Below are 24,545 nucleotides of genomic sequence, written 5' to 3' on the forward strand. Positions count from 1 at the left end.
TACGCGGGCCTCTCACTGCTGTGGCCTCTCCCGCTGTGGAGCACAGGCTCCGGACGCGCAGGCTCAGCGGCCATGGCTCACGGGCCCAGCCGCTCCGCGGCATGTGGGATCTTCCCGGACTGGGGCACGAACCCGCGTCCCCTGCATCGGCAGGCGGACTCTCAACCACTGTGCCACCAGGGAAGCCCACAGGTGGGACTCTTAACCGACTGCTAGTGTTGCTGGTCCCCAAGCCCCCCAAAGAAAAGAAATGGGTACCAGAGCTACCACAACTGAAATCAGAACCCTGGCACCTGGGACCTCGGATCGTGGTACACATGGGTTTACGGTGCTCTCTGCAGGAGAGCCCATGGGTCCCCCTCCGTTTGCTTGGTGGTCTCAATTCCATTCCTGTTCAGTGGGGGGCGCCGTGCCAGGGGCCACTGGGGAGAAACCAGGAGGCCTAACACCTAGAACTTCTCTTAAATGGTGCTCTCCAGAGCCCCCCTGGGACGGTGAAGGGGGCTGCTCATCACAACTGGTTTATTTTCTATCCAGATGCCTCTGCAGTCTCCTAAGTTCATCTTTGAGCTCATCCTCAAACTTCACTGTGCATCTGTGCATATGCAGATTTCTGCATCCACCCTCAGAGTCTCGAGGGGAGGCCAGGAAACTTTTTTTTTTTTTTTTAAGCGATAAGCTCAGATGTTTCTGAGACAGTTTAGCCATGCACTGACCACACTTTGATACAAGCAGCTCCGGGGGCCAACGACCATAAACCTGCCTCAGACACCCAAGGAGTGCAGGGCTGGAAAGCCTAGTGAGTGAGGGGGGAGGGAGCAAGCTGGTGGCGATGGATGATGCTGGCTTTGCTCAGCTGTGCCCCGGGGGCTGGCTTCAGCTCCCTCTGGGTCATTTCCAGCCTGTCTGCCATACAGACACCTCCTCTTTCCCAGTCTCTCTTCCGGGTCATCTTCTGAGAGGAGGCTTATTCTTGTTTCGTTCTTCCTGCATTTTCACATTTCTGCCCACTTACATTCTGTTTCACCTTATTCTAGTTTTCATTTGGTAATATTCCCCTTCTCACTGCTCTTATATCTCACTGCCAATTAGGAACTGAATGGTACCCACTCCCTGAAGAATCCCTTGGTCATCGTTTGTTTTAATAATCATGGTGAAAGGCAGTGACCCCTGGAATAGTACCAACCCAACTCCATCCAGCAAGTAACAGGATGTAAGGGGAGGCATCCAAGTGGCTCCTGAGAGCTGGTCCCCACTGATGAAGAAAGTTCAAAAGAATCATCAGAATCTGGCACATCCTCAGGACCCAGGAAATAACGCGCATCACCAACGCACCCAGACAGTACGGCTTCTCCCGCCTCCGGTGCCTCTCCCGGTCATATCGGTATCCTGGGTAACAAGTACACAGCACTCGGCCGAAGTTATCTGTGCACTGCTGTTCACAGGGAGCCTCAGCACATACATCATAATCTGAAAAAGAAAAGTGTGAACTCAAAACCACCACAGTCATTCACTAGACGGAGGCGGGGCCCACCCAGCCCTGGTTGGGAACAGACTGTCTAGGCTGCACTCCGCTCAAGGGGAACGGTGGTGTGACCAGCTATGTGTAGAGGGAATTAACTCTTCAGGCCATGGGGCCTCTGGCAGGAGGGCTGCAATGGGTAACTAAGTGCTCAGAATCTCAATGGTTAAATGGAAATATCACTTGTGATACTCCCTGGGTCACCTCACCATCCTTATTTTTTTCTTTCTATAAGAGCATCACTACAAACTTTAATGGTGCATTGATTGGCAAAATCTATGCAAGAAAAATGTGCTTACCGTGTAAAAGTAACCTCAAATAAATTCATCTAGTGCAAAGACCTTCAAACCAAAGTATGCAATCCCTGCGGTAAAAGGAGATTTTCCTGTGGGTACTTGGACACATATAAATTCAGGAGGGTCAATTTACAGATATTAAACTTTCATGCTTATTCTTTCTAAAAACTGATCTACTTGAGGATTTCCCCCATGATCAAGAGTCACTGTATTTCTCTTTTGCTGCCTTTCGTTTTTTCATTTTAAATAGAACACCTTTATTAAAATATAATCCACATAGCACAAAATTTACCCTTTTATAGTGTGCAATTCAGTAGTTGATTTTTGTCATTCATCCAGAGAGCAAAGAAGCTTTAGGTGGCCAGGCTCTGCTGAATTACCTGGGGGCCTGTTTCCTCTTTTTCACCAACTGCTGGAGAGACGAGGAATTCCTTCCAGCTGAATACTGAAGAACAGCCAGCCCTGGCGATGGGCACTGGCGTCCTAACGTGAGGGGCGGGGTGGTGCTGGAAGTCAGGCAGGCTGGGAGGAGCCTGAGGGAGGCTGACTGATGTCTCTGTGCTGTAGGCTTGCAGATGGGGTGGGGGAGGATCGATTCTGCATGGTGAGCAGCGTCTGGGTAAGGCAGAATGGCCAGATATCTCGTTCCAGCTCTAAGTCTGTGCAAATTGGGGTGGACGCTCTATTCGTCGAGAACCAGGGTATCTCCTCTTTTCTCAGTCCTTACAAACAAACTAATATTTAACGAGCCTCTGAAGGGACTCTGGCTCTAAGTCAGGAGGCTGAGACTGAACATTTAATTCCAGACTAGACCCAGCATCTCATTAATCACTGCACTGTCTCCCCCAGGTGCTGACAGATAAACTATCGCTGGAAACAGAGTGAGCCTGGCTTTGCTCTGCCACATGTGAAAGTGCAATGGGTGGGCTGTCAGCCCCTGATGTGGGTGGGGTCAGCGAGACAAGGATCACGCCAATCTCAGGACGACCCGGAGGGCGGCCCTTGCTAAATACTCCTCCCCACAGATGTGATTCCAGGCCTGCTCTTCCTGCATGTGAACCTGGTCAAATGCGTTTTCTTCACTGAAGCATCACCTCTAGGCAGCCCATGTTCTGTGCTCTTTTTGCTCAAGAGCAAGGTCTCAGCCGTGATTGGCTGTGGGCTGCTCTGCTCGGCCAGCTGTACCCGTCATCCAGCAGCTGCCAGGGAGGGAGGGGAGGAAAGGGGCAGAGTCAGGAGTCCCGTGTTGACTGTTATGCTCACTAAGACCTGTTTTGACATATATGTGTTAATATATGATATTTGTTTTTCTCTTTCTGACATACATGTGGAATCTAGAAAAATGGTATACATGATCTTAATCGCAAAGCAGAAATAGAGACACAGATGTAGAGAACAAACAAATGTAGGGACACCAAGGTGGGGAAAGGGGGTGGTGGTGGGATGAATTGGGAAATTGGGATTGACCGTATATACACTATTGATACTATGTGTAAAATAGATAACTAATGAGAACATACTGTATAGCACAGGGAACTCTACGTAATGCACTGTGGTGACCTAAATGGGAAGGAAATCCAAAAAAGAGGGGATATGTGTATATGTATAGCTGATTCATTTTGCTGTACAGTAGAAACGAACACAACATTGTAGAGCAACTATACTCTAATAAAAATTAATTTAAAAAAAAGATAGCAAAATGCTAAAAAAAAAGAAAGAGAAAGAAAAAGACCTGTTTTGAAAAAGAGCAGCCCTGATTTCCTCCTCATTCCAGCTGCCTTGAGGTACCACTTCCAGCTCCTGCGGCTGATTCTTTTATGATTTCCCTCTGCATCTCTGAACAGCCAGCTTGCATTGCTTCCTCCTCTTTTGTGTGCTGAATACTCTCTACACATTTCCAGTCATGGACAAGACACGTTCAGCTTTATCACTGTTTCCTCAACCACGTCCATGCTTCCTACTCCTGCATTTTGCCCCTGTCGTTACACTGAAATTTTGGTTTTATAAGTCTTGAGTGTTGGCAGCATAATGACAATATAAAAGCTATTTTTTGCTAAGCCTGGAAGTATACTCTAATTCCCTATCCTTTCTTGAAGACCCTTTTGTTTTCCCTGGAATTAAAGTAATTATCTAGTACCACATGCACCCAATGTTCATTGCAACACTATTTACAATACCCAAGACATGCGAAGCAGCCTAAATGTCCACCAACAGATGAATGGATGAAGAAGATGTGGTACATACACACAATGGAATATTACTCAGCCCCGAAAAGCAATGAAATAATGCCATTTCCAGCAACATGGATGGATCTAGAGCATATAACACTAAGTGAAATAAGTCAGACAGAGAAAGACAAATATAATCACTTACATCTGGAATCTAAAATATAATACAAATCAGTTTATTTACAAAACAGAAACAGACTCACAGACATAGGAAACTTATGGTTACCAAAGGGGAAAGAGGGGGGGAGGGGTAAATTAGTAGTTTGGGATCAACAGATACACACCACTACATATGAAATAAACAACAAGGATTTACCGTATAGCAGAGGGAACTACATTCAATATCTTGTAATAACCTATAATGTAAAAGAATCTGAAATATACATACAACTGAATCACTCTGCTGTATAGCCGAAGCTAACAATACTGAATATCAACTATACGTCAATAAAAAATAATTGTTTTGTATATTGCGGGGGGTAGTTGTGAACTTCCTTTCCTCTCTTAGCTTCAAACTTCCATTCCCATGGGCTACTTTGTGACTGGTACTCTGGAAACCACATTTCTGCCTTGTTGGCTGCTGGCTTATTAAGTACTGAGAACAGGGCTGGGAGAGTGAGCAAGGTGAGAGGAGAGAGACTGAGAAAGGTCTTACAGGATTTAAAAATTTGAAATCATGTGTGCTGAAAATGTCTTTTTTCAACACTTATGGCTAGTTAGGGTATATAATTCTAGGTTTGGAAAGCTACCTCAGAATTTTGAAGGAACTGCTCCCCTGTCTTCTAGCTTTCAGTCCTGCTATGGATAAGTCCTATAAGATTCTAATTCTTGATCTTTCAAATCTCATTTTTCCCTCTTTGAAAAATGCTAGTATTTTCTTTTTGCCCCAAGGTACTAACATTTCACAATGACGTCTTTATGTGGGACCCCTTCGATTTTTGGTAGGCTCTTTTAATCTAGAAATTCATATCCTTCAATTCTAGAGAATTTTCTTGAATTATATCTTTAATGATTTACTCTCTTCTTCCTCTGTTCTGTGTGGAACTCTTATTTGGATGTTGCATCCCCTGGACTGGTCCTCTAATAATATTCTCATACTTTTCTTTTACTATTTTTTATTTCTTTGATCTTTTGCTCCAGGTCCTCAGAGATTTTCACAATCTCATCTCCCAACCATTTTCCTGTCCTCATTTTATCATGCTTTTAATTTCCAAGATTCTTTATTTCTTCTTTGAATGATCTTTTTTTAATAACACCATGTTCTGGTCCCATGGATGCTATACCATTTTTGTAACTCACTGACATATAAACGGTAGTTACTTTGAAGTTTTCTTCTTTCTGTGTGGTGTTTTCTCTAAGACTCTTTTTCTTTTTTTCCTGTATGTTTCTTTTGTAGGTTTTCCTCTAATGACTGGTGATCCTTTTCCTGTTTGGACATCTGCTGTAACTGATTCATGGTTAAATACAATAGCTAAAATATAAAAAATTATAGCTAAATAGAAGCAAAGCTATAAAATTAGCTAAATATTGAAGAGAAGGCTATAAAATCAGCTAAATAGAAGTTCTTTGCATGTGGTAGACTTTACAAACACTGGGCTTTTTTTTTTTTTTTTAGCATCTTTACTGGAGTATAATTGCTTTACATTGTTGGGTTAGTTGTTGCTGTATAACAAAGTGAATCAGCTATACATATACATATATCCCCATATCCCCTCCCTCTTGCATCTCCCTCCCACCCTCCCTATCCCGCCCCTCTAGATGGTCACAACGCACCGAGCTGATCTCCCTGTGCTATGCAGCTGCTTCCCACTAGCTATCTAGTTTACATTTGGTAGTGTATATATGTCCATGCCACTCTCTCACTTCATCCCAGCCTCCCCTTCCCCCTCCCCGTGTCCTCAAGTCCATTCTCTACGTCTGCATATTTATTCCTGTCCTGCCCCTAGGTTCATCAGAACCATTTTTTTTTAGATTCCATATATATGTGTTAGCATACAGTATTTGTTTTTCTCTTTCTGACTTACTTCACTCCGTATGACAGAGGCTCTAGGTCCATCCACCTCACTACAAATAACTCAATTTTGTTTCTTTTCATGGCTGAGTAATATTCCACTGTATATATGCGCCACATCTTCTTTATCCATTCATCTGTCATGGACACTTAGGTTGCTTCCGTGTCCTGGCTATTGTAAATAGCCCGGGCTTCATTTAAGTGATTTGCCTGGTGCATTTCAATGTCAGTTTCTTTAGGACTTTTTTTTTTTTTTTTTTGCGGTACGCGGGCCTCTCACTGTTGTGGCCTCTCCCGTTGCGGAGCACAGGCTCCGGACGCGCAGGCTCAGCGGCCGTGGCTCACGGGCCCAGCCACTCCGCGGCACGTGGGATCCTCCCGGACCGGGGCACGAACCCGTGTCCCCTGCAGCAGCAGGCGGACTCTCAACCACTGCGCCACCAGGGAAGCCCCAACTTTCCATTTTTGATGGTTTTCCAGAGACCACCAGCTTCCTGCTCTGTAGCTTTTCCCTCTACAGTTTCTCTCTTTTCACCTGTCCTATTTCTCTTGGCAGCATTCTAACTCAGATCTTCAGAACCCCCCTTGTAAATCCTCATCTCAAGATTCTTCCCTCTTAAGTCCACTCTATGTAACACCGTCAGACCAGTAATATTCTGAAAGTATAGCTCTGTGAGTGTCACCACCTTGCTCAAAAAGCCTGTAAATTCTATGCTCATCAACATTAAATATAAATGGCTCACTCTTGCATTTGAGGTCTGGTGTTCTATCCCTGAGACTACACTTCCAACCTTAAGACTCATTTATGAATTCCTTACACTTTGATAAGGAATACACTCTCTTCCCCATCATCCCTTATCACATCCATGGCTTACTGTTACGTTTTTGTTTATTCTGTTTTCACCCTTTATAATGTCCAATCAACCCCTCCACTCTTACTCTCAGCATTTTATTACTGTTGATACCCTATCTAGTTTCTCAAGTCCCAACGCAAAACAGACGTCACTGTTTTAAGAAGACTTCCTTGAAGTCCTCAACAGAGTTTAGTTTCCGCATCCCACCAATCTCCACAGGACTCGATCCTGCTCTGCCATATTTGCTGAATGCCGACTCTGTGCCAGGCTCTATTCTAGGAGGCATGAAGTGGTATGATGAAGAGCACAGGGTCTGGAGCCAACCCTCCCCACTCGGCCACTCTCTCTGTGATCCTGAGGTCTTTAAGACTCAAGACCAGCTTCATGGTGCTTTTAGGAAGATTAAATTGGATGATGCATTAAGCACAGTGCCTGACACCTAGTCAAAGCCTGACCTGCTTTTTAGCTTCTTTTACTATTAGTTCTAATGACTGTTTGGATATCTGAAAGGAACTGTGTCCCCTGGAGCAACCAGCACTATTCTCTTCCTACGGTTTAAGTACAATTAGTAGTTGCTGAACTAGAACAAATCTGATTACCCTACCCCCTGGGCAATGTAGATAACACTTATGGCAGGGGTTGGCAAACTTTTTCTGTAAAGGGGGCTAGATAATACTTTTTGGCTTTGCAGGGCTTTGTTGAAGCTACTCAACTCTGCTGTTGCAGGGCAAAAGTCGCCATAGACAATATTGAAGTGAATGGGTATGTCTGTGCTTCAATAAAGCTTTATTTACAAACCAGGTGGTGGGCCAGATTTGGCTCACAGGCCACAAGTTGCTGACACTTAAACAAATGAGGCAACAACACTTTAAAATTGCAGCTTCTACTCGCTAGCATATTTGTTTAGAAATTCTAGTCTCTTCCTATTATCTGTAATGGCTAATTTTAAGGGTTAACTTGGCTAGGCCACAGTACCCAAATATCTGGCCATTTTTCTAGAATTTTCTGCAGAGATTTTTTTTTTTTTTTAAATGAGATTAACATTTAAATCAGTAGATGTTGAGTAAAGCAGATTGCCCTCCACACTGTGGGCTCGTCTCCTCCAATCAGTTGAAGGTCTACATAGAAAAACGATGGCCCTCCATTGATAAAGAGGGAATTCTGCCAGCAGATGGCCCTTTAGACTCAAACTGTAACTCTTCCTGAGGTCTGCAGCCTGCTGGCCTACCCTGCAGATTTTGGACGTGCCTGCCTCTAAAATCTCGGGAGCCAGTTCCTTAAAATAAATCTCTGTTTGTTTCTCGGGAGAATCGTGACTAGTACACCATTTTTCTGAAATCCTACACTTTGCATCCTTGGGTAACAGAAACCTTTATAATGAAAGATACTTTCAGTCATAAACACGAACACACACACACACACACACACACACACACACACACACACTGACTTATTCCCACAGAGGAAAACAAATCAACTTTAAAAAGTGTTCTAGTGAAAAGCGATAGAACAGAGTTAATTACGGCAAAGCAACTTTCAGCACTTGGGACCACTTTCCTTGGAAATATTCAGTTCTAAGTTACATTAATCTTAGGTGCTGATAACGTCTTACTGCAGGGTGAGGCAGACTGTTTTTAGGCTTAGATGTTTGAAACCACAACACCTATCATTTAAAGAAACTCTAAGCATGTGGTATCCATGTAATGTGTTTTTAAACAGGTTGGGCAAGGTCCTTAACTGGGATCTTAAATTGATGGGCCTAAACCTCATTATCTTTCTGTATCTGCAAAATTGGAATATAAAGGACTCAGCTGGTGGCTGAGAAAAGCTGGCTTATAAAAGAATGCAATTATTTTGACCTCTGTGTTTTTTTTTCCCCACCGAGCTCTAACAGAACTAGCTGGCAGTGAGAAATTCCGTCTCGGAGCGACCAATATAAACCAACGTATGTGAAGAGATTTCCTAACCAGCCTTCCTAAAGCAGCTTTCTCAGAGTTGACAGCTATGGTTTAATGAACTCTTCTGCAAAAGAGAGCAATAAATAAGAAGGATTCATTTATCTCTAACTGATAAAGAAACTGCTCCCTATGAGATAATGCAACATAATTAGCTTGGCTGGGCTCCAAGTCCACTAGAGAGACCTGGATTCTTGGCCAACAGTGAAGAAAACGATTTCACATTACCTACTCACCCGTCCCCAGCCCAGCCCTGGGCAAACTAATCTCATGCTCTTCCAACAGTTCTTAGTGTTTTCTGTATCAGTGCTCTGCCTGGAATCTTTCACATTTCTCCTCCTCCTTCTTGTCTAAGTCCTGGGCAGCCTTCCTCATAACCTAGCTCCAAACTCCTCACCTTCTCGAGACCATCTCTGACTGCCCTGGTCTCTGGGACTATGTGCCCCTTCTGCAATATGCGTGTCTCTACTATGCATATTGCAGTTGTTAGTAATAACAGGAAGCACGAGTTAGCAAGCACTTAATAAGAGCCAGCCTCTGTTCCAAGTACTTTACATGCGGTAATCCTCTTAAAGCCACATGAGTCAAGTACTAACACTTTCTGCAAAAACTAAGGTTTAGAAAGTCACGTGCCCAAGGTCATAGCTGGCAGGATGTGTGTTATGGACTGAATGTTTGTGTCCTCCTGAAATTCATATTTTGAAACCCTAACCCCCCAGTGTGATGGTATTAGGTGGGGGCCTTTGGGAGATTATTAGATCACGAGGGTGAAGCCCTCATAAATGGAATTAGTGCCCTTATAAAAGAGACTCCAGAGAGCTCCCTTGCCCTTTCCACCATGTGAAGACACAGCAAGAAGATGGCTGTCTATGAACCAGGAAGCGCTCACCAGACACTGGACTTTCCAGTGCCTCGCTCTTGGACTTCCCAGCCTCCACACAGTCTAATGTATTTTTGTCACAGCAGTGCAAATGGATTACAGCAACATGGAAGCATGATTAAAATCCAGGTCTCTCTGATTCCATGCCATCCACATGCTGTCTCCCAGCTTGAGGGCTGGGCCCACGTCTTACAACACTCTGTCTCTTCAGTGCTGGGCTGAGCAGTGTTTGCTGATGATCAAGGGGCTTCACGTTTAGCAGATGAAAAGCAGGTAGAGAGGTTGGGGGAGATGGCTGTGCTCTAACTGTGCATGCAATACTGACTAGGGAATTATAGCCTCTACAACACAAAACCGGAGATACAGGAATTACTCAATATACATGTAAATGCTATGTAATGATTTAGACAGAACCTGACATGTATAACCAAATTAGCATTAGAAGAATTTAAAGCCAAAAAAGGAGAGAAATTACACATGCATGCACCGATAACATACATATGTTCCGTGTACATCTGAACTTTACAGACCTCTGGTTATTAGTCATAAACAAGGTGAGAAGATATAATCCATTATATTACATACCTTCTGGGATGCATTGTCCAAGGACAAATTTATACCCTTTGCAGCACTTCCGCCTAAGAGACAAACAAAATGTGGTATGTTAAAAATAAAATTCTTTACAATTAGCCATTTTGAATGAAATAACTTGTGCCCAGGAAGAACTGAGGCATAAAGGAAAGTCAGGGTAGAGGGAATCTGAGATAAAAAGAAAAAATACTATCACTACCCTATGACCACACCTTTTCCCCACCTAATACAGGACATTAATCCTTTGAATCCTATGAAGTGAATTAACCCTGAGACTTCAAGATATTTCTATTAGATGATTAGTGGCTTATCATCCTACAGGTCAAGGATTCACATGACTTGCTAATTATATGAGCTAATTATAGTAACATTAGGCTAATTGTAACATAATGATTGATAATTACCATATAATAATTAGGTAACTGATTATTATCAAGCCTGGGACTGCAACCCAAGCATTCTGATTCCTGCCCCCCCCCTTTTTTTTTTTGAAAACACCTGTACCACATAAGGTACCTAAACATACCTAAAATATCTGAACTTTAAGAAGGGCTAACAGGCAAATTTTAACATAAACATCCAAGACTTACATCTCTGCCCAAGAAATGGTGCCATCAGTTCACAATGCAAATCTCCACTGTAGGGATCATATCTCTGGTGTGGAGTTGTGACCTCCTAAGAGACCTGCCCCCTCTGAAGATAACAACAATAAACTCTGGACAAAACAGAAGCAAACAACTAGCTGATGATTCTGGAGAGTTAAAGCAGACAGATTTAGGAGGAGAGAGCTGAAATTTCAACAAGGGACTGACAGAGGGTAATTTTCCTGCTTTTTAGGGCTTTATCCTGCCTGCAGATCACAGTTGCCATGTGGAAGCTAAAAGTCTGAGAGAAAATCTGCAGTATTTTTTGGCCTGATCAAACAGAGGACAAAGCCTTGGGATCCAGAGTCATGAGAAACTGAGAAGGAATCCTGGAAAGGATACTGCTAGAGAAGGAGAGCCCCGAATTTTGTGTATAAACTCTGTCCAAGTCTCTGGTAACCCCTAACCCATGTGTGTGAGAAGCAGATCCAAAACATCTCAGCTAAAGACAAAAGGGGCTGAATGAAGGCTTGAGCTGCCACTTCTACGGGCCAGTTTTCACTTTTTGCCTAATCAAGTTAACTGTCTGCTAAAAGGAAAATATCAATACTCTTTGGATGAATGTATCAGGATGCAGGGTCTCTACAACACAACGTGTATAAATGTGACCTATTCTCAAGGGAAAAGACAATCAATGGTGTGAACTCTAAGATAACCCAGAGGTTGGAATTATCAGACGCAAACATATAACTATGTTCAATGATATAAAGGAAGATATACTTGTAATGAATGAAAAAGTAGGAAATCTCAGCTCTCCAACTCTCCAATCTCCCTCACTTTTCCCTTCCCTTCTCTCCCAGCTGGTTTCTAAGTAAGCTTCCCTTCACCACTTCCAACATCAGTGTATGTTAAGTCAGAGAGCAAGAATTAACCAGGGCCCTGGGAATCTGCAAATCTTAAGAACTTACCAAGATATTTTGACTTGACTATAATGGCTAAACTACCATTAAAAATACTCTTCTTTGTAACCCTAAGAGAAATCAGATTCAAGGTTATTCTCATCGCAATGTCATTCTGACTCCTTTGCATTTGGATAGGCTTTCCAGGTGGAACAGAAAGGGATTAAGTTAAATAGGATCTACCAGCTAGGAACTACGTATCACCTGCAACCTATCATGCCACCTGTGTTAACATGTCATCTGTATATACGAATCAGGGGCACAAACCACTGATTTGGATAATTAGGCATTATCTGTGTCTTAAAGCTAGTTCCCACTTTCATCAAATGGCCAGAGCCTTCGACCGGACTAGACAAGACCTTCTGTCTCTAATAACGGCATTATTTTCTACTTTTGCAAGTCAGTGTAATCTTACTGGTCAAATCAATTTTTGTGAACTGGTCTGCTAAGTGAATGACCACTCATAGGAGAAACTTAAGCAATCTCTTCCCCAAGCTTTAAAATTTTTATTACTTTATACAATTTATAAACATCACATCTAGTACGAGAACATTCTGATGCCTAAGTGGGTTTAGCAGCATTACCTCATTCCTTCCTGTAACATCTCACGTGCAGCCCAGATGCAGCAGATAATCCTACTTCCAAAGCAAAATAAGTGGGCTTCCATTAAAAAAACAATGGCATTTGGGATGCTCCCAAAGCAGACTTGAGTGAAATAGCTAAGCTCAACCCCACCCTCAACAAAGGATACATTTGCCTGCCTGTACTTGTCCACTCAGTATATATTATTTTATAAGCTCTCATTGACATATTTTATGTTAAAAGGAAATACTTATGTGTATGTAATTTACTGATATGAGCGATCTGGGGCAACGTCCAGAGTCTTCCAGTTCGACCTAATTCCCCAATATCTGCAACCGCATTGTAATTTTACATGACAGGAAAAGCCCATGGGGTATAAATTTATGATGGTTATTATTTGTAACAGTGGTAGAAGACCTACCATTACCTTCTATGAAATAAACTCTGCCTAGTTTTCCGTGGTTTAAGAAAGTCCAAGTTCTAGACTTCTTCCCTGGTGGCGCAGCGGTTAAGAATCTGCCGGTCAAAGCAGGGGACACGGGTTCTAGCCCTGGTCCGGGAAGATCCCACATGTCGCAGAGCAACTAAGCCCGTGGGCCACAACTACTGAGCCTGCGCTCTAGAGTCCACAAGCCACGACTACTGAGTCTGCGTGCCACAACTACTGAAGCCTGGGTGCCTAGAGCCCGTGCTCCTCAACTAGAGAAGCCACCACAATGAGAAGCCTGCAAACCGCAATGAAGAGTAGCCCCTACGTGCCGCATCTAGAGAAAGCCCGAGTGCAGCAACAAAGAACGAATACAGCCATAAAATTAATTAATTAAAAAAAAAAGAAAGTCCAAGTTCCTAACAACCAAAAAGAAAACTGGCTTAACAGAGCATTCATTAAAATTTCATGGATATTACTTACTGTATTACTTAAGGCTGTCCTACAGAAAACTATAGGAGGAAACAGTGCACTAGATGATTCGAAACTCGAGTGATTCATGAGAAAGTTGGATGGAGGGGCAAAACATGTGCTTTCGATACATCTCAAGTATAACACCACGTTTAAACATGGTTCTATTTGTTTGTTTCTACCTGAATGGCACATCTAAGGTATTGCCTGTGAGATGTTCTATGGCATTTTAAAGTTCATGCAAATGGGTGAAATCCTTATAATCTGTTTTTCTACATCTAAGACATTAAGCTTGGGCACTCTAACCTTCCTGAGCATTTCAAGGGCTTGGGACCATGCACACAGTGGAGCCAAAAGTCACCTGTCATTTCCTTTCTTATGGAATTAAATAACGTAGTGATTTGATATGCTTTCGAGAGGCTATGGAGCTCTGTCAGAAAATCTGAGCTTCAGGATGGACATACTTCATTTAAATATCTGCTCAGCGAAGAACTAACTTTCCTTTGGCTGTTTTTGTTGTTGTTGTTGTTTGTTTTTTTTGCGGTACGCGGGCGTCTCACTGTTGTGGCCTCTCCCGTTGGGGAGCACAGGCTCTGGACGCGCAGGCTCAGAGGCCATGGCTCACGGGCCCAGCCGCTCCGCAGCATGTGGGATCTTCCCGGACCGGGGCACGAACCCGTGTCCCCTGCATCAGCAGGCGGACTCTCAACCACTGCGCCACCAGGGAAGCCCCCCCTTGGCTGTTTTTTCTTAACTGCATAACTAACACTCTCTCTCTGCTCAAGAGGAGGAGGTCGGAGGCTCTACTGTACCCTCCCGGGAACACGGCATTATTTTGCATATTAAACACCCATCAATCATAAATCACCACATAAACAATGAAATAGTCCAAAGCATCACAAAATAAACACTGGCCATACATGTTATACTGTTTCAGAGATTACTTACAACATAATTCATGTATTATGAAGTTGAGCCAGCCAAACTGAAATCTCCTCATTATGCAAGCACAGACACTTTTTAGGTCTAACTGCGAGCATGGCTGTGCAGTTATCATCTTTTAGGAAACAAACTAAGACAGGAAAAGGTCATGTGGAACCAGGGGAGGCAGTCCTTAATACGCTTCACGTTGTGACAACGTGGTTTTTCCAAATGCAAATGCTTTTCTCATTTCTTGGCAAGGGGAAGTGGCGATTAGATGGTTGTTACACAGAAAGGGTGACATCTGGTAATCAGGAAAGTCTGTGGATGTTTCCCCCGGGCGCCCCTGAGTATTAACACACATTAAAAAATCATAAATAAAAACTATGCAGCCAGAAATATATCTCACCAGCCAAGTGTGTGTGAAAGCTTTTGGAAGGAAAAACTAAATCGGGAAAATGAAGATAACAGAGATCTCATCATCCAACTGTCTGCTGTGAGTTACCAGATTCTCAAAAAGAATTAAAAAAACAACAACAACACTGCCTACAGAATTAGAGGGCCAGAAGAAGGGACCTCGAAAGGTCAAGTGAGCTAGTAGGCAAGACGTATTTCAACACTTGCTCCAAGGCAACAGTAAATTTTCCTAAGATTTACTTGAGGTTTCCTTTGCACAGCTGCCTAGACATGCATCAAATATACCAGCCTTTTTAAAACATGAAAGAAAGAACTACACTTTTTAGAGAATTTGGTGCCAAGCTAGATGGAGCAAAGGCTTTGGAGTTAAGCAGGCCTGGCTTACAATTCTGCCTCTGACCTCTGAAGAGCTCGGGATGTGGGCTTCCCTGGTGGCGCAGTAGACAAGAATCTGCCTGCCAATGCAGGGGACGCGGGTCCAGGAAGATCCCACATGCCGTGGAGCAACTAAGCCCGTGGGCCACAACTACTGAAGTCTGCGCGCCTAGAGCCTGTGCTCTACAACAAGAGAAACCACCGCAATTAGAAGCCTGTGCACCGCAACGAAGAGTAGCCCCCGCTCACCGCAACTAGAGAAAGCCCACGGGCAGCAACGAAGACCCAACACAGCCCAAAAATAAAGAAAATAAAAATTTTTTTAAAAATTAAAAAAAATTTAAAAGAGCTCGGGATGTGACCTTGGGCTCATTTCTTAAACTTGCTGAGCTTCAGATTCTTCACGGATAAAACATGAACAATAAAATTTGCTTTATAGGATTAACAAGGATTACAGATAATAAAATAAAGGTGCCTAGAACAGGGTCTGGTTCGGGATCAGAATGGTGTTCTAAGTCGCAGCTTTATGAGCACAGCAAGAAAACAGCAAAAGCAACTCTTCCCAGATGCTTTCCTCTCATGACTCATCTCTTTCTTCCATTTCTTAGTCAATGGCAGATGCCATCTCTTCTTCCAAAAACAAAAGAGAAGGGGAAGGGAGGGGAGGGAGAGAAACTTCTGATTTCAAGATGATAGAAAAGTAACATTTTTGTCACCGTCTTCTTTCACCAGTTAACTCCAAATAACAAGGAGAACAAGAAATAAAATGCAAACTCATATCCTATGGATTTAGGAGACCTTTCTAACTCTGGACCATAACACAGTTGTCCCTCGGTAAATGCAGGGGCTTGGTTTCAGGAGCCCCGATATACCAAAATCCACGGATGCTGCGGCCCCTTATATAAAATGGCAGAGTACAATGAATACAGCTGATGCTCCATATTTGTCCATAGATATGGAGAGCCGACTGTGCATTGAATACTTACTGAAAAAAATCTGTGGGCTTCCCTGGTGGCGCAGTGGTTGAGAGTCCGCCTGCCGATGCTGGGGACACGGGTTCGTGCCCCGGTCCGGGAAGATCCCACATGCCGCGGAGCGGCTGCGCCCGTGAGCCATGGCCGCGGAGCTGAGCGACCGGAGCCTGTGCTCCGCAACGGGAGAGGCCACAACAGTGAGAGGCCCGCGTACCGCAAAAAAAAAAAAAGAAAAAGAAAAAGAAAAAAATCTGTGCATTAAGTGGACCTGTACAGTTCAAGCTCATGCCGTTCAAGGGTTAGCTGAATATGAACATAGCCTGTGGACAGAAGGATGGGAAGTGATTTTGCAAAGTGGGATAACTTCAAACCTGAGTGCTTCTAGAAGAGGGGATCATGGAGAGACCAGCCAACCTACCCTGCAGAACCTCGGTAAGCCGTCGAAACTGGAGATGCCAGATGTTGAGGAAAGTGGAGGCCAGAAGAAAGCAAGCTGACCTGAAAGTCTGATGAGAAATTAGACATCCTGTTCCCACCTCAAACCGAAGAAGGTAGCCTGATACCCTTTGCCTACTGGGCAAGAGGCAGAAGGTATATTCTTTTGGAAAACTGTACCCAAGAGGCTCCAGACTAGGATACCAAGTAGCACCTAACCCCCCCACGAGTAGATAATTCTGCCCAGGCACACAGAGTTCCCAAATGGTTTTTAAAGAACCTTTTCAGATACATGCACCCCAGTGTTCACTGCAGCAATACTTATAATAGCCAAGGCATGGAAGCAACTTAAATGTCCATTGACAGATGAATAAAGATGTGGTACATAAATATAACAGAGTGTTACTCAGCCGTTAAAAAGAATGAAATAATGCCATTTTCAGCAACATGGATTATCATACTGAGTGAAGTAAGTCAGACAAATATCAATATGATACAGCTTATATGTGGAATCTAAAAAAATGATACAAATGAACTTATTTACAAAAGAGAAACAGACTCACAGACACAGAGAACAAACTTATGGTTACCAAAGGGGAAAGAAGGTGGTGGAGGGAGGGATAAATTGGGAGTTTGGGACTGACATATACTCACTACTGTATTTAAAATAGATAACCAACAAGGATCTACTATATAGTACAGGGAACTCTGCTCAATATTCTGTAATAACCTAAAGGGGAAAAGAAGTTGAAAAAGAATAGATACATGTATATGTATAGCTGAATCACTTTGCTGTACACCTGAAACTAACACAACACTGTAAAGCAGCTATAGTCCATATAAAATAAAGATTAAAAAAATAAAGAATCCTTCCAATTTAATATTTCATTCCAAGATAGTGAAGCCCTCCTGGTGATGGCTTCTAAAGGCAGACAGATGGTGGGTTCCTCACGTCCTCAACTAGTCAGTCCTAAATGAAGACAGAGGAAGCGTACAGCCAAGTTACATCGTTTATTCTTACCAGCCCAGCCGCACTGTGGTATGCCCGAGCCGGGGGCCCATGAGAAACTTCTGCCAGGAAGAACACAGACCACGGATCCCTTGGGGCTAATATTAAAGGCTTGAGCATCTAATAGTGGTCCTGGATCTTTTGGTCAAGCTCCTTAGAGTGAGGAAGCTTTCCTTTCTTCCTTTTAACTTTCTTCCTTTGTGGAAACTTTTATCGAGCTTTGCACGACTCTGTAGGAGCTACTAGAATTCCTTTCACACCAGATGACCTGAGAACAGAGCCCAACGAAATGACTCACCTCGCAGCTAGACATGCTTGGTTCCAGCCTTTTAACCAGAAAATGCTCCTCCCAGGCAAATGGAGTAATATCATGTTTACTATGGCATCAGCAAACTAACAAGCCAACCCAAACAAACCTATTTATTCATCTACATATAAGCTTGTTACAGCCAAATCTCACTGATGATATTCAAAGACTCCTAAGGAGTATTTTAGGTATAATCTGCTCTTCTATGCACAATTACTGGTCGTCAAAATCAAATGAGGAAAACAGTTAGTGGTTCCGCAAAACAAAACAAAACAAAACAAAACAAAACAGAGTTACCACATGATCCGGCAATTCCACTTCTGGGTATGTACCCAAAAGAACTGAAAGCAGACTCAAGTAGATATTTGATCATAGCAGCATCTTTCACAGTAGCCAAAGGTATAAGCAATCTAAATGTCCATCGCCAGATGACTGGATAAACAAGATGTGGTATATATACACAACAAAATATTATTCATCTTTAAAAAGGAAGGAAATTTCGACACAGGCTACAAATGGGTCGAAAATGTCAGCTTGGGAAGATGAAAAAGTTCTGGAGGTAGATGGTGGTAATGCTTGCACAACAGTGTGAATGTACTTAATGCCACTGAACTACACACCTAAAAATGGCTAAAATGGTAAATTTTATATTATGTATATTTTACCACATATGCACAAAATGATCAAGTGAGGAGGGAACACCGTTGAAGTGATCCCTCTAACCATGAACACCCTGGTCATGGTTTCATGTGGGTTTTAATTGTGTGAATTACAGAAAAAAAAATTTCTTTAAGCGCGTGTGAAAAGGTTATTCTCAGATGGAGTTAAAGTTATAACCAAAAGGTATTTATCCTCCAAGGCTGCAAGTGATAATTTATTCATTCAACAAACATTCATCGTGCACCTACCCAAAAAGCAGAAGAGCTGGTAGTTAGGACCCTGCTCCTTGGGGATGTACCACCTGGGTCTGAATCCACGCACCGCTGCTTTCCAGCTGTGGGGCCTTAGACAAGTGATGTAAAATCCCTCTAACTTGACTTCCTTCTGTGTAAAATGGGAAAGTAATAGTACTCACCTCATTGGCTTGGTGGGAGGATTTCATGAGTTAAGATGCAGCTTAGGACCGTGCTGGCATACGTTAAGTCCATTGGAAAATGTAGAAGGAAATGTGGTTCTCCTGCTGTGTCCTCACAGTGTTGGCCACCTTCAAGGACCCTGGAGCCCTGCAGAGGTGGGACGTGTGGACAAAAGCCCCGACTGCAGGCTGAGAACACGTGCAGGCACCTTCACGTGATGTGCCTGCCAGCGTCTCCCTATCTCCCTGGTACATCAGTGTTCCTCAGACCTGAGGGTCAAGGACTTCAGCCAACGGCCGACTGGAGTACAGGGCTGACGTTAAAGAGATAAGAACTTGGGATTGATTAACTTCCTCTTTGCAACGATGCCAACACTAGACACCCCAGCTCCCTTCTCACACATTTTTTCCTCCTTCCTTGCCTCCCCAAATGAGTTTTCTACCTCATCAATCCTCGTTATCATCTTGTTCGCTGACTGCCTTTTCCCTAATCAGGTGATAAGTTGATCATTTCTGAAACACAATAAAAAATTATAAAAAATGGAAAAAAAAAAAAAAAAAGGGCCTCCCTGGGGGCGCAGTGGTTGAGAGTCCGCCTGCCGATGCAGGGGACGCGGGTTCGTGCCCTGGTCCGGGAGGATCCCACATGCCGCGGAGCGGCTGGGCCCGTGAGCCGTGGCCGCTGAGCCTGCGCGTCCGGAGCCTGTGCTCCGCAATGGGAGAGGCCACAACAGTGAGAGGCCCACGTATCGCAAAAAAAAAAAAATTATAAAAAAATGGGAAAAGGTAGTTTGGTATTATCTTTGTGAAAAACAAAATAAAACAAACTTGTATCTATATATATATGCTTATATATACACAGGTGGTGAAATTTTTACAGTAAAAATGAAGACGCTGTGTATTTGTGGTTCTTTTCATGCGGGTGAGCTACAAGAGGGCTACTCATATTCGTTTTTGTGTGTTTCCAGATTTTTCTGTAACGACCAGGTACTGATTTTGTATGTAGTAAGAGAAAATAAAATAATAAAGGGGTTTTAGGGATTTTCAGGGTGGTCTGGTACATTTCTAACGCCAGGCTTAACAACAGTTTCAGAAGCTTGTGATTTTGAAAGTTGGGTAAGGAGTCACGTTCGGGAACGTGTTTGAGCAGATAGGCACCCAGCATGACTCGCTTTACCCAGAAACTGAGCAGTTATATTTTGGACAAACTGGACCAACTAGGTTTCAACCCGACTGCTTTTGACCAAGTCACCTGGAATCAATATACAGTATTTATTAAGAAATGGCTTTAGGGATTTCGTGAACTATTTAATAGGATGTTCATTCTTTTTGCACCTCAAATAACTGGTTCAACAGGCTTGCCTTAGGAAGGATTTTAATGGAACCATTTCCCCCACTTGTAGGACACATTTAAACCGGTGCAGCTCTGCTCACATTTGTTCCCACGGTTGCTAATTTTCCGAGGCGCTGATAGCTGTGAATCGTGTCTTACTCTGTGGGTCACTGTCCATGGACAGAGCCTGGAAAGTGGAGGTTATTCCTTGCAGCAACGTGGTTCATCGTATGCACTGACACTGTAGGACCCAAAGCCCTAGTTGTTGATTTATGTTTATTCTTTTCTTAACTCTCTAAGCATTCTAGAAACACCTCAATGTTATTAGTAATATTCTAGGGTAGCATTCATCAAGAAAATCCTATCTTCAGGCACTAAAATATTCATGATAAATGAAGCAATACAAGTCATCTGCGGTGGTTTCCAAGGCAGTCCAGAAGTTTCCTGACTGTTCCTCCTTCCTTCTCCTCCCACTCTGGACTTTCTCTGCAGTTTTGTTTCCTCACTCCTGTCGCTTTGGTTATTTACTAACTTCTTTATTGAAGTAAAGTTGATTTACAATGTTATATCAGCTTCAGATGTAGAACACAGTGATTTAATATTTTTATAGATTATACTACATTTAAAGTTATTATAAAATATTGGTTATACTCCCGAATGAATATAACACAACGGAAACACACTCCTTTCTCTTCTTCAAAGGTGGATCCAGCCTCCGGATCTCAACTCTCACCTCTCTGACACCTAAACTGCAAACTTCCAGGCATCGAAACTGCCTTCATTTTGCTTGCCTGTATTTTCTAAGTTTTGTATAATCATCAGGTGTTACTTTCGTAAAGAGAAGACATTATATTTTAAAATTCAGAGGAAAGAGTTAACTTCTCACTGCCAGCGTGGGACAGAATAGCATCCTGGATGGAGCCAGAGCTCAAAGGCAAATAACCCATGAGCCTGTTTCTAAACATTGCCTCCTCCTTCTTTCCAAATGTTCTTTGGTCCACAGGGCTTGTTTTATTTAAGATGCGATCCTTCTCTAGAATTTCTTCGAGGGCACTAATGAGAATTTCTTTAAAAATTATTTCCAGTTTCTAAATTAATTCTGTTTTGGGACTTCCCTGTTTGGTTAAGACTCTGCACTTCCACTAGGGAACACGGGTTCGATCCCTGGTCGGGGAACTAAGATCCCACATGGCGCGTGGCCAAAAAACAAAACAAAAAAAACCCCCAAAACACCCCAGAATTAACTGTGTTTCACTGGGCATAATATACTCTGCAGGCCCACGGGCTCTCCTCTTTAAAAGTTTTCAATTTTCTACTGACTTTCAGACATCTACATCTGACCCTGGAACAATGTGGGTCCACCTGTAGGAGGATGATTTCCAACAGTAAATAATGCTACAGTATTCCATGATCTGCTGCTGGTTGAATTCTCGGATACAGCGGAACCAACTATAAGTTACAGGGGGTTTTTCGACCGCGTGAGGGTTGGAGTCCCTAATCCCCGCGTTGTCTAAGGGTCAAATGTATTTATACTCATAAGCAAAGGCTTGGACCAGCAGCTCACACAGACCACCCCCTACCCTTACATGGGCTCATCTCCTCGGTGGGTGCACCACAAGGCTAACATGGGCCCACAGAATCCTGCGGCTTACCTCGGGCCTGGGTGTGGTGGGCAGGCAGGGTTGGCCTAAAAGTATATATTGCCTTCTATTTTTTCCCCTAGTAAAAGCCTCAAATTAACCACAACAGCTGCATTTTCAGAAAGTCATTACTGAGGCAGAGATAGCTAGCTGTTCCCCCTCCTCTTCTTTTTCTTTTGTTACAAAACCCCAAATTATAGCTGGGCACATAACCACCCAGAATAAAGGAGCCATTTCCCAGCCTCTCATCCACCACGTACGGCCTTGTGAATAAGCCTAGCCAGTGGGATGTGAGTAGCCTTGATGTGTGCAGCTTTCAGGTGTCACCCTCAAGTGGAAGGGCTGCGACCCTCCCCCTTCACCTTCCCACGAGTGGGAATGACCCACGCATGACTGGAGGCGGCGTGCCATCTTGGACAATGAGATCAACACGTCAGCAATGGGTGCATCACATACAAGGAGATAAGCGCATGATGCCGCCCAGCCACCATATGAGCTAAGGACGCCTGAACAGTTTTGTGCAAGGGAAGCAAACTTCTACCTTGTTTAAGCCATTATTGTTGATTTCAGTTATAGGAGCCTAGTTCCTGCTCCCACCCACCTTCACCCCCCCCCCCCCCCCCCCCCCCACAAAAAGCCACAGTTTCCTCTATCAACAAGGCAGCATCAGTCAGGTAGCCCCTCTCCCAAAGCCATAGTTCTTTCTGGGTTCCAGGAACAGTGCCCACCACTTGCCCCTTTAATTCTAGGGTGGTAATGGAAGCTAAAATGACTGAAGGAAATAAAGCCAGGGGAGAAAGGCTACTGAAATGCAAGGTTAGTAACCCAAATTGCGCTTAGAGAAGACACAGCCTTTTATTCTGCTCAGCAACTGTGCATGGAGCCCTTGAGCCTTATGAAATGCTGACCCTTGAAATGTAAATGTCTGAACCTTCCTTGTAAATTACCCAAAGCTAAAGAACTCCCTGCTTTCACAGGGCTACCATCTTTCTTTCCACACAGTGGGTAGAGTTCACCGGCGCTGCCTGGCCCCCTTTCCTGCACTTCACCATGTAAATGAGGCATTTCCAGAGAGAGCTCCGTACAGGAACGCATAAACACAAGCTGCTGATTCAGACTTCTGCCTGGGGTCAGTCACTTGGGAATTAAATGAGGAAGTCTTAGACATCTTACTTGTAATGTCTTTGAAAGACAGAAGGGACCCGATTAATCATATGGCACGACATATCCCAAACCTCACACACACATAAATCCCTCATGGAAAACAAAATACAACTGACATTACTTCAGGTCTAAGTCACTGGAGGGAGAAATTCACACAACACCAAAAGTGGGACTGCTACCTCCAGATCATTTACAGATGAGAGCAGGGATCTTCTATTTAAGATACCGAACTACATAAATAATGATCCAATGCCCCATTAAAAATTTCAATTCAGATTAATTCAGAACTGGAAACATTAAGTTTGACTTAATTCAACCACCACTTAATTGAGAGCTTATTACACACCAAGCCAAGCATTTTCCATAGATTATTTAATTCTCATAACCACCTTTTTTTCTTTTTTTTAACAGATGGGAAAACTGAAGCCCGGAATATTTAAGCGACTTGTTCAAATTAGTAGGTGAGCTGGACATGAACCCAGACTGCAGGCCTCCAGAGGCCACCTCTGCCCTGACCTGGGTGTTGTTACAGAAGATGTGGAGATGATTAAGATTTAAATGTGGTCCTTGAAGATAACGAACGTGGGAGAAACATATATACATATACACACAATTCCGCATAACACAGGACAGAGCATTCAAAGCACCATAACACGAGTAAAATGTATTCTCTCGGGAGAGACGCAAGAGTATTAAGTCCGTTTCAGGGGCTGCAGAAGTGTGTGGCCCACTGGAGTGGCTCCTGTCCCAGAGGATGTATCAGGCCCCAAATGAAGGGGCTCCCACGCTCACTACCTACCAATCTTGCTTCTCCAGCTTGGTCCCCAATCCAGCTCCTCTGTCTTGCAATCTCAGCTTCCCTCTGGGAAAAAACTTCCTGTCCTTGGCTCAGGATATCCTCAGACAGCCTTTAGGCTGTGCCTCCCAAGTCTGAACCTTATTTAATAGTAGGTCAGAGAGCCGCAGTCTAGGCCCAGTTGAGACATTGGAAAGAAAAGAAGGCAGGCACAGAAAGGTGTTAAAAAGGCTACTGAAATATTTCAGGCAACAGATTCAGAAGGTCTAAAACAGGGCAGTGGGAACTGCAAAATGAGAACAGATTTTAAAGAAATGTTGGAGGAGTATCTATAGGATTTCCTAACACACTGGATGTGGGGAATAAGGAAAACAGAGAAGTCCAAGACTAGAGACTGACTGTAGTGTAGCTGTCTGGAGGACGAGGTCACCATTAACCAAGGCAGGTTAAATCAGAAAAGAACTAAATATAGAAGTTTCTATAGCACGAATTTGGGGAAGATTAGAAGGTATTAATGCCATTCATTGTGGACATAACTGTTTAGGATGTCTGAGGCCATACACAGCTCTAGGGCATGGTGAGGGTGGAGGTGTGCTAGAGACGGTCTTCAGAGGGACAGGTGAAGAAGAGCATTGGATAAAAACGCGCGGGGGGCGTCCCTGGTGGCGCAGTGGTTGAGAGTCCGCCTGCCGATGCAGGGGACACGGGTTCGTGCCCCGGTCCGGGAAGGTCCCACATG

At 43.6% G+C, this 24,545-nt stretch overlaps 1 protein-coding gene across 1 annotated transcript in view; it reads right to left on the minus strand.

The window, feature by feature from the left end:
- CCBE1 (collagen and calcium binding EGF domains 1) overlaps positions 1 to 24,545 on the minus strand; it is a 238,566-nt gene that overhangs the window by 30,187 nt on the left and 183,834 nt on the right. The window contains exons 3-4 of the mRNA XM_007450120.1: positions 10,332 to 10,384; positions 1,336 to 1,470 (exon numbers count right to left, since the gene is read on the minus strand). Coding sequence (XP_007450182.1) covers positions 1,336 to 1,470; positions 10,332 to 10,384 — 188 coding nt within the window. The remainder of the gene's footprint in view (positions 1 to 1,335; positions 1,471 to 10,331; positions 10,385 to 24,545) is intronic.

Source organism: Lipotes vexillifer, unplaced genomic scaffold (assembly GCF_000442215.2).
Source record: "Lipotes vexillifer unplaced genomic scaffold, Lipotes_vexillifer_v1.1 scaffold79, whole genome shotgun sequence".
NCBI classification, from domain to species: Eukaryota; Metazoa; Chordata; class Mammalia; order Artiodactyla; family Lipotidae; genus Lipotes; species Lipotes vexillifer.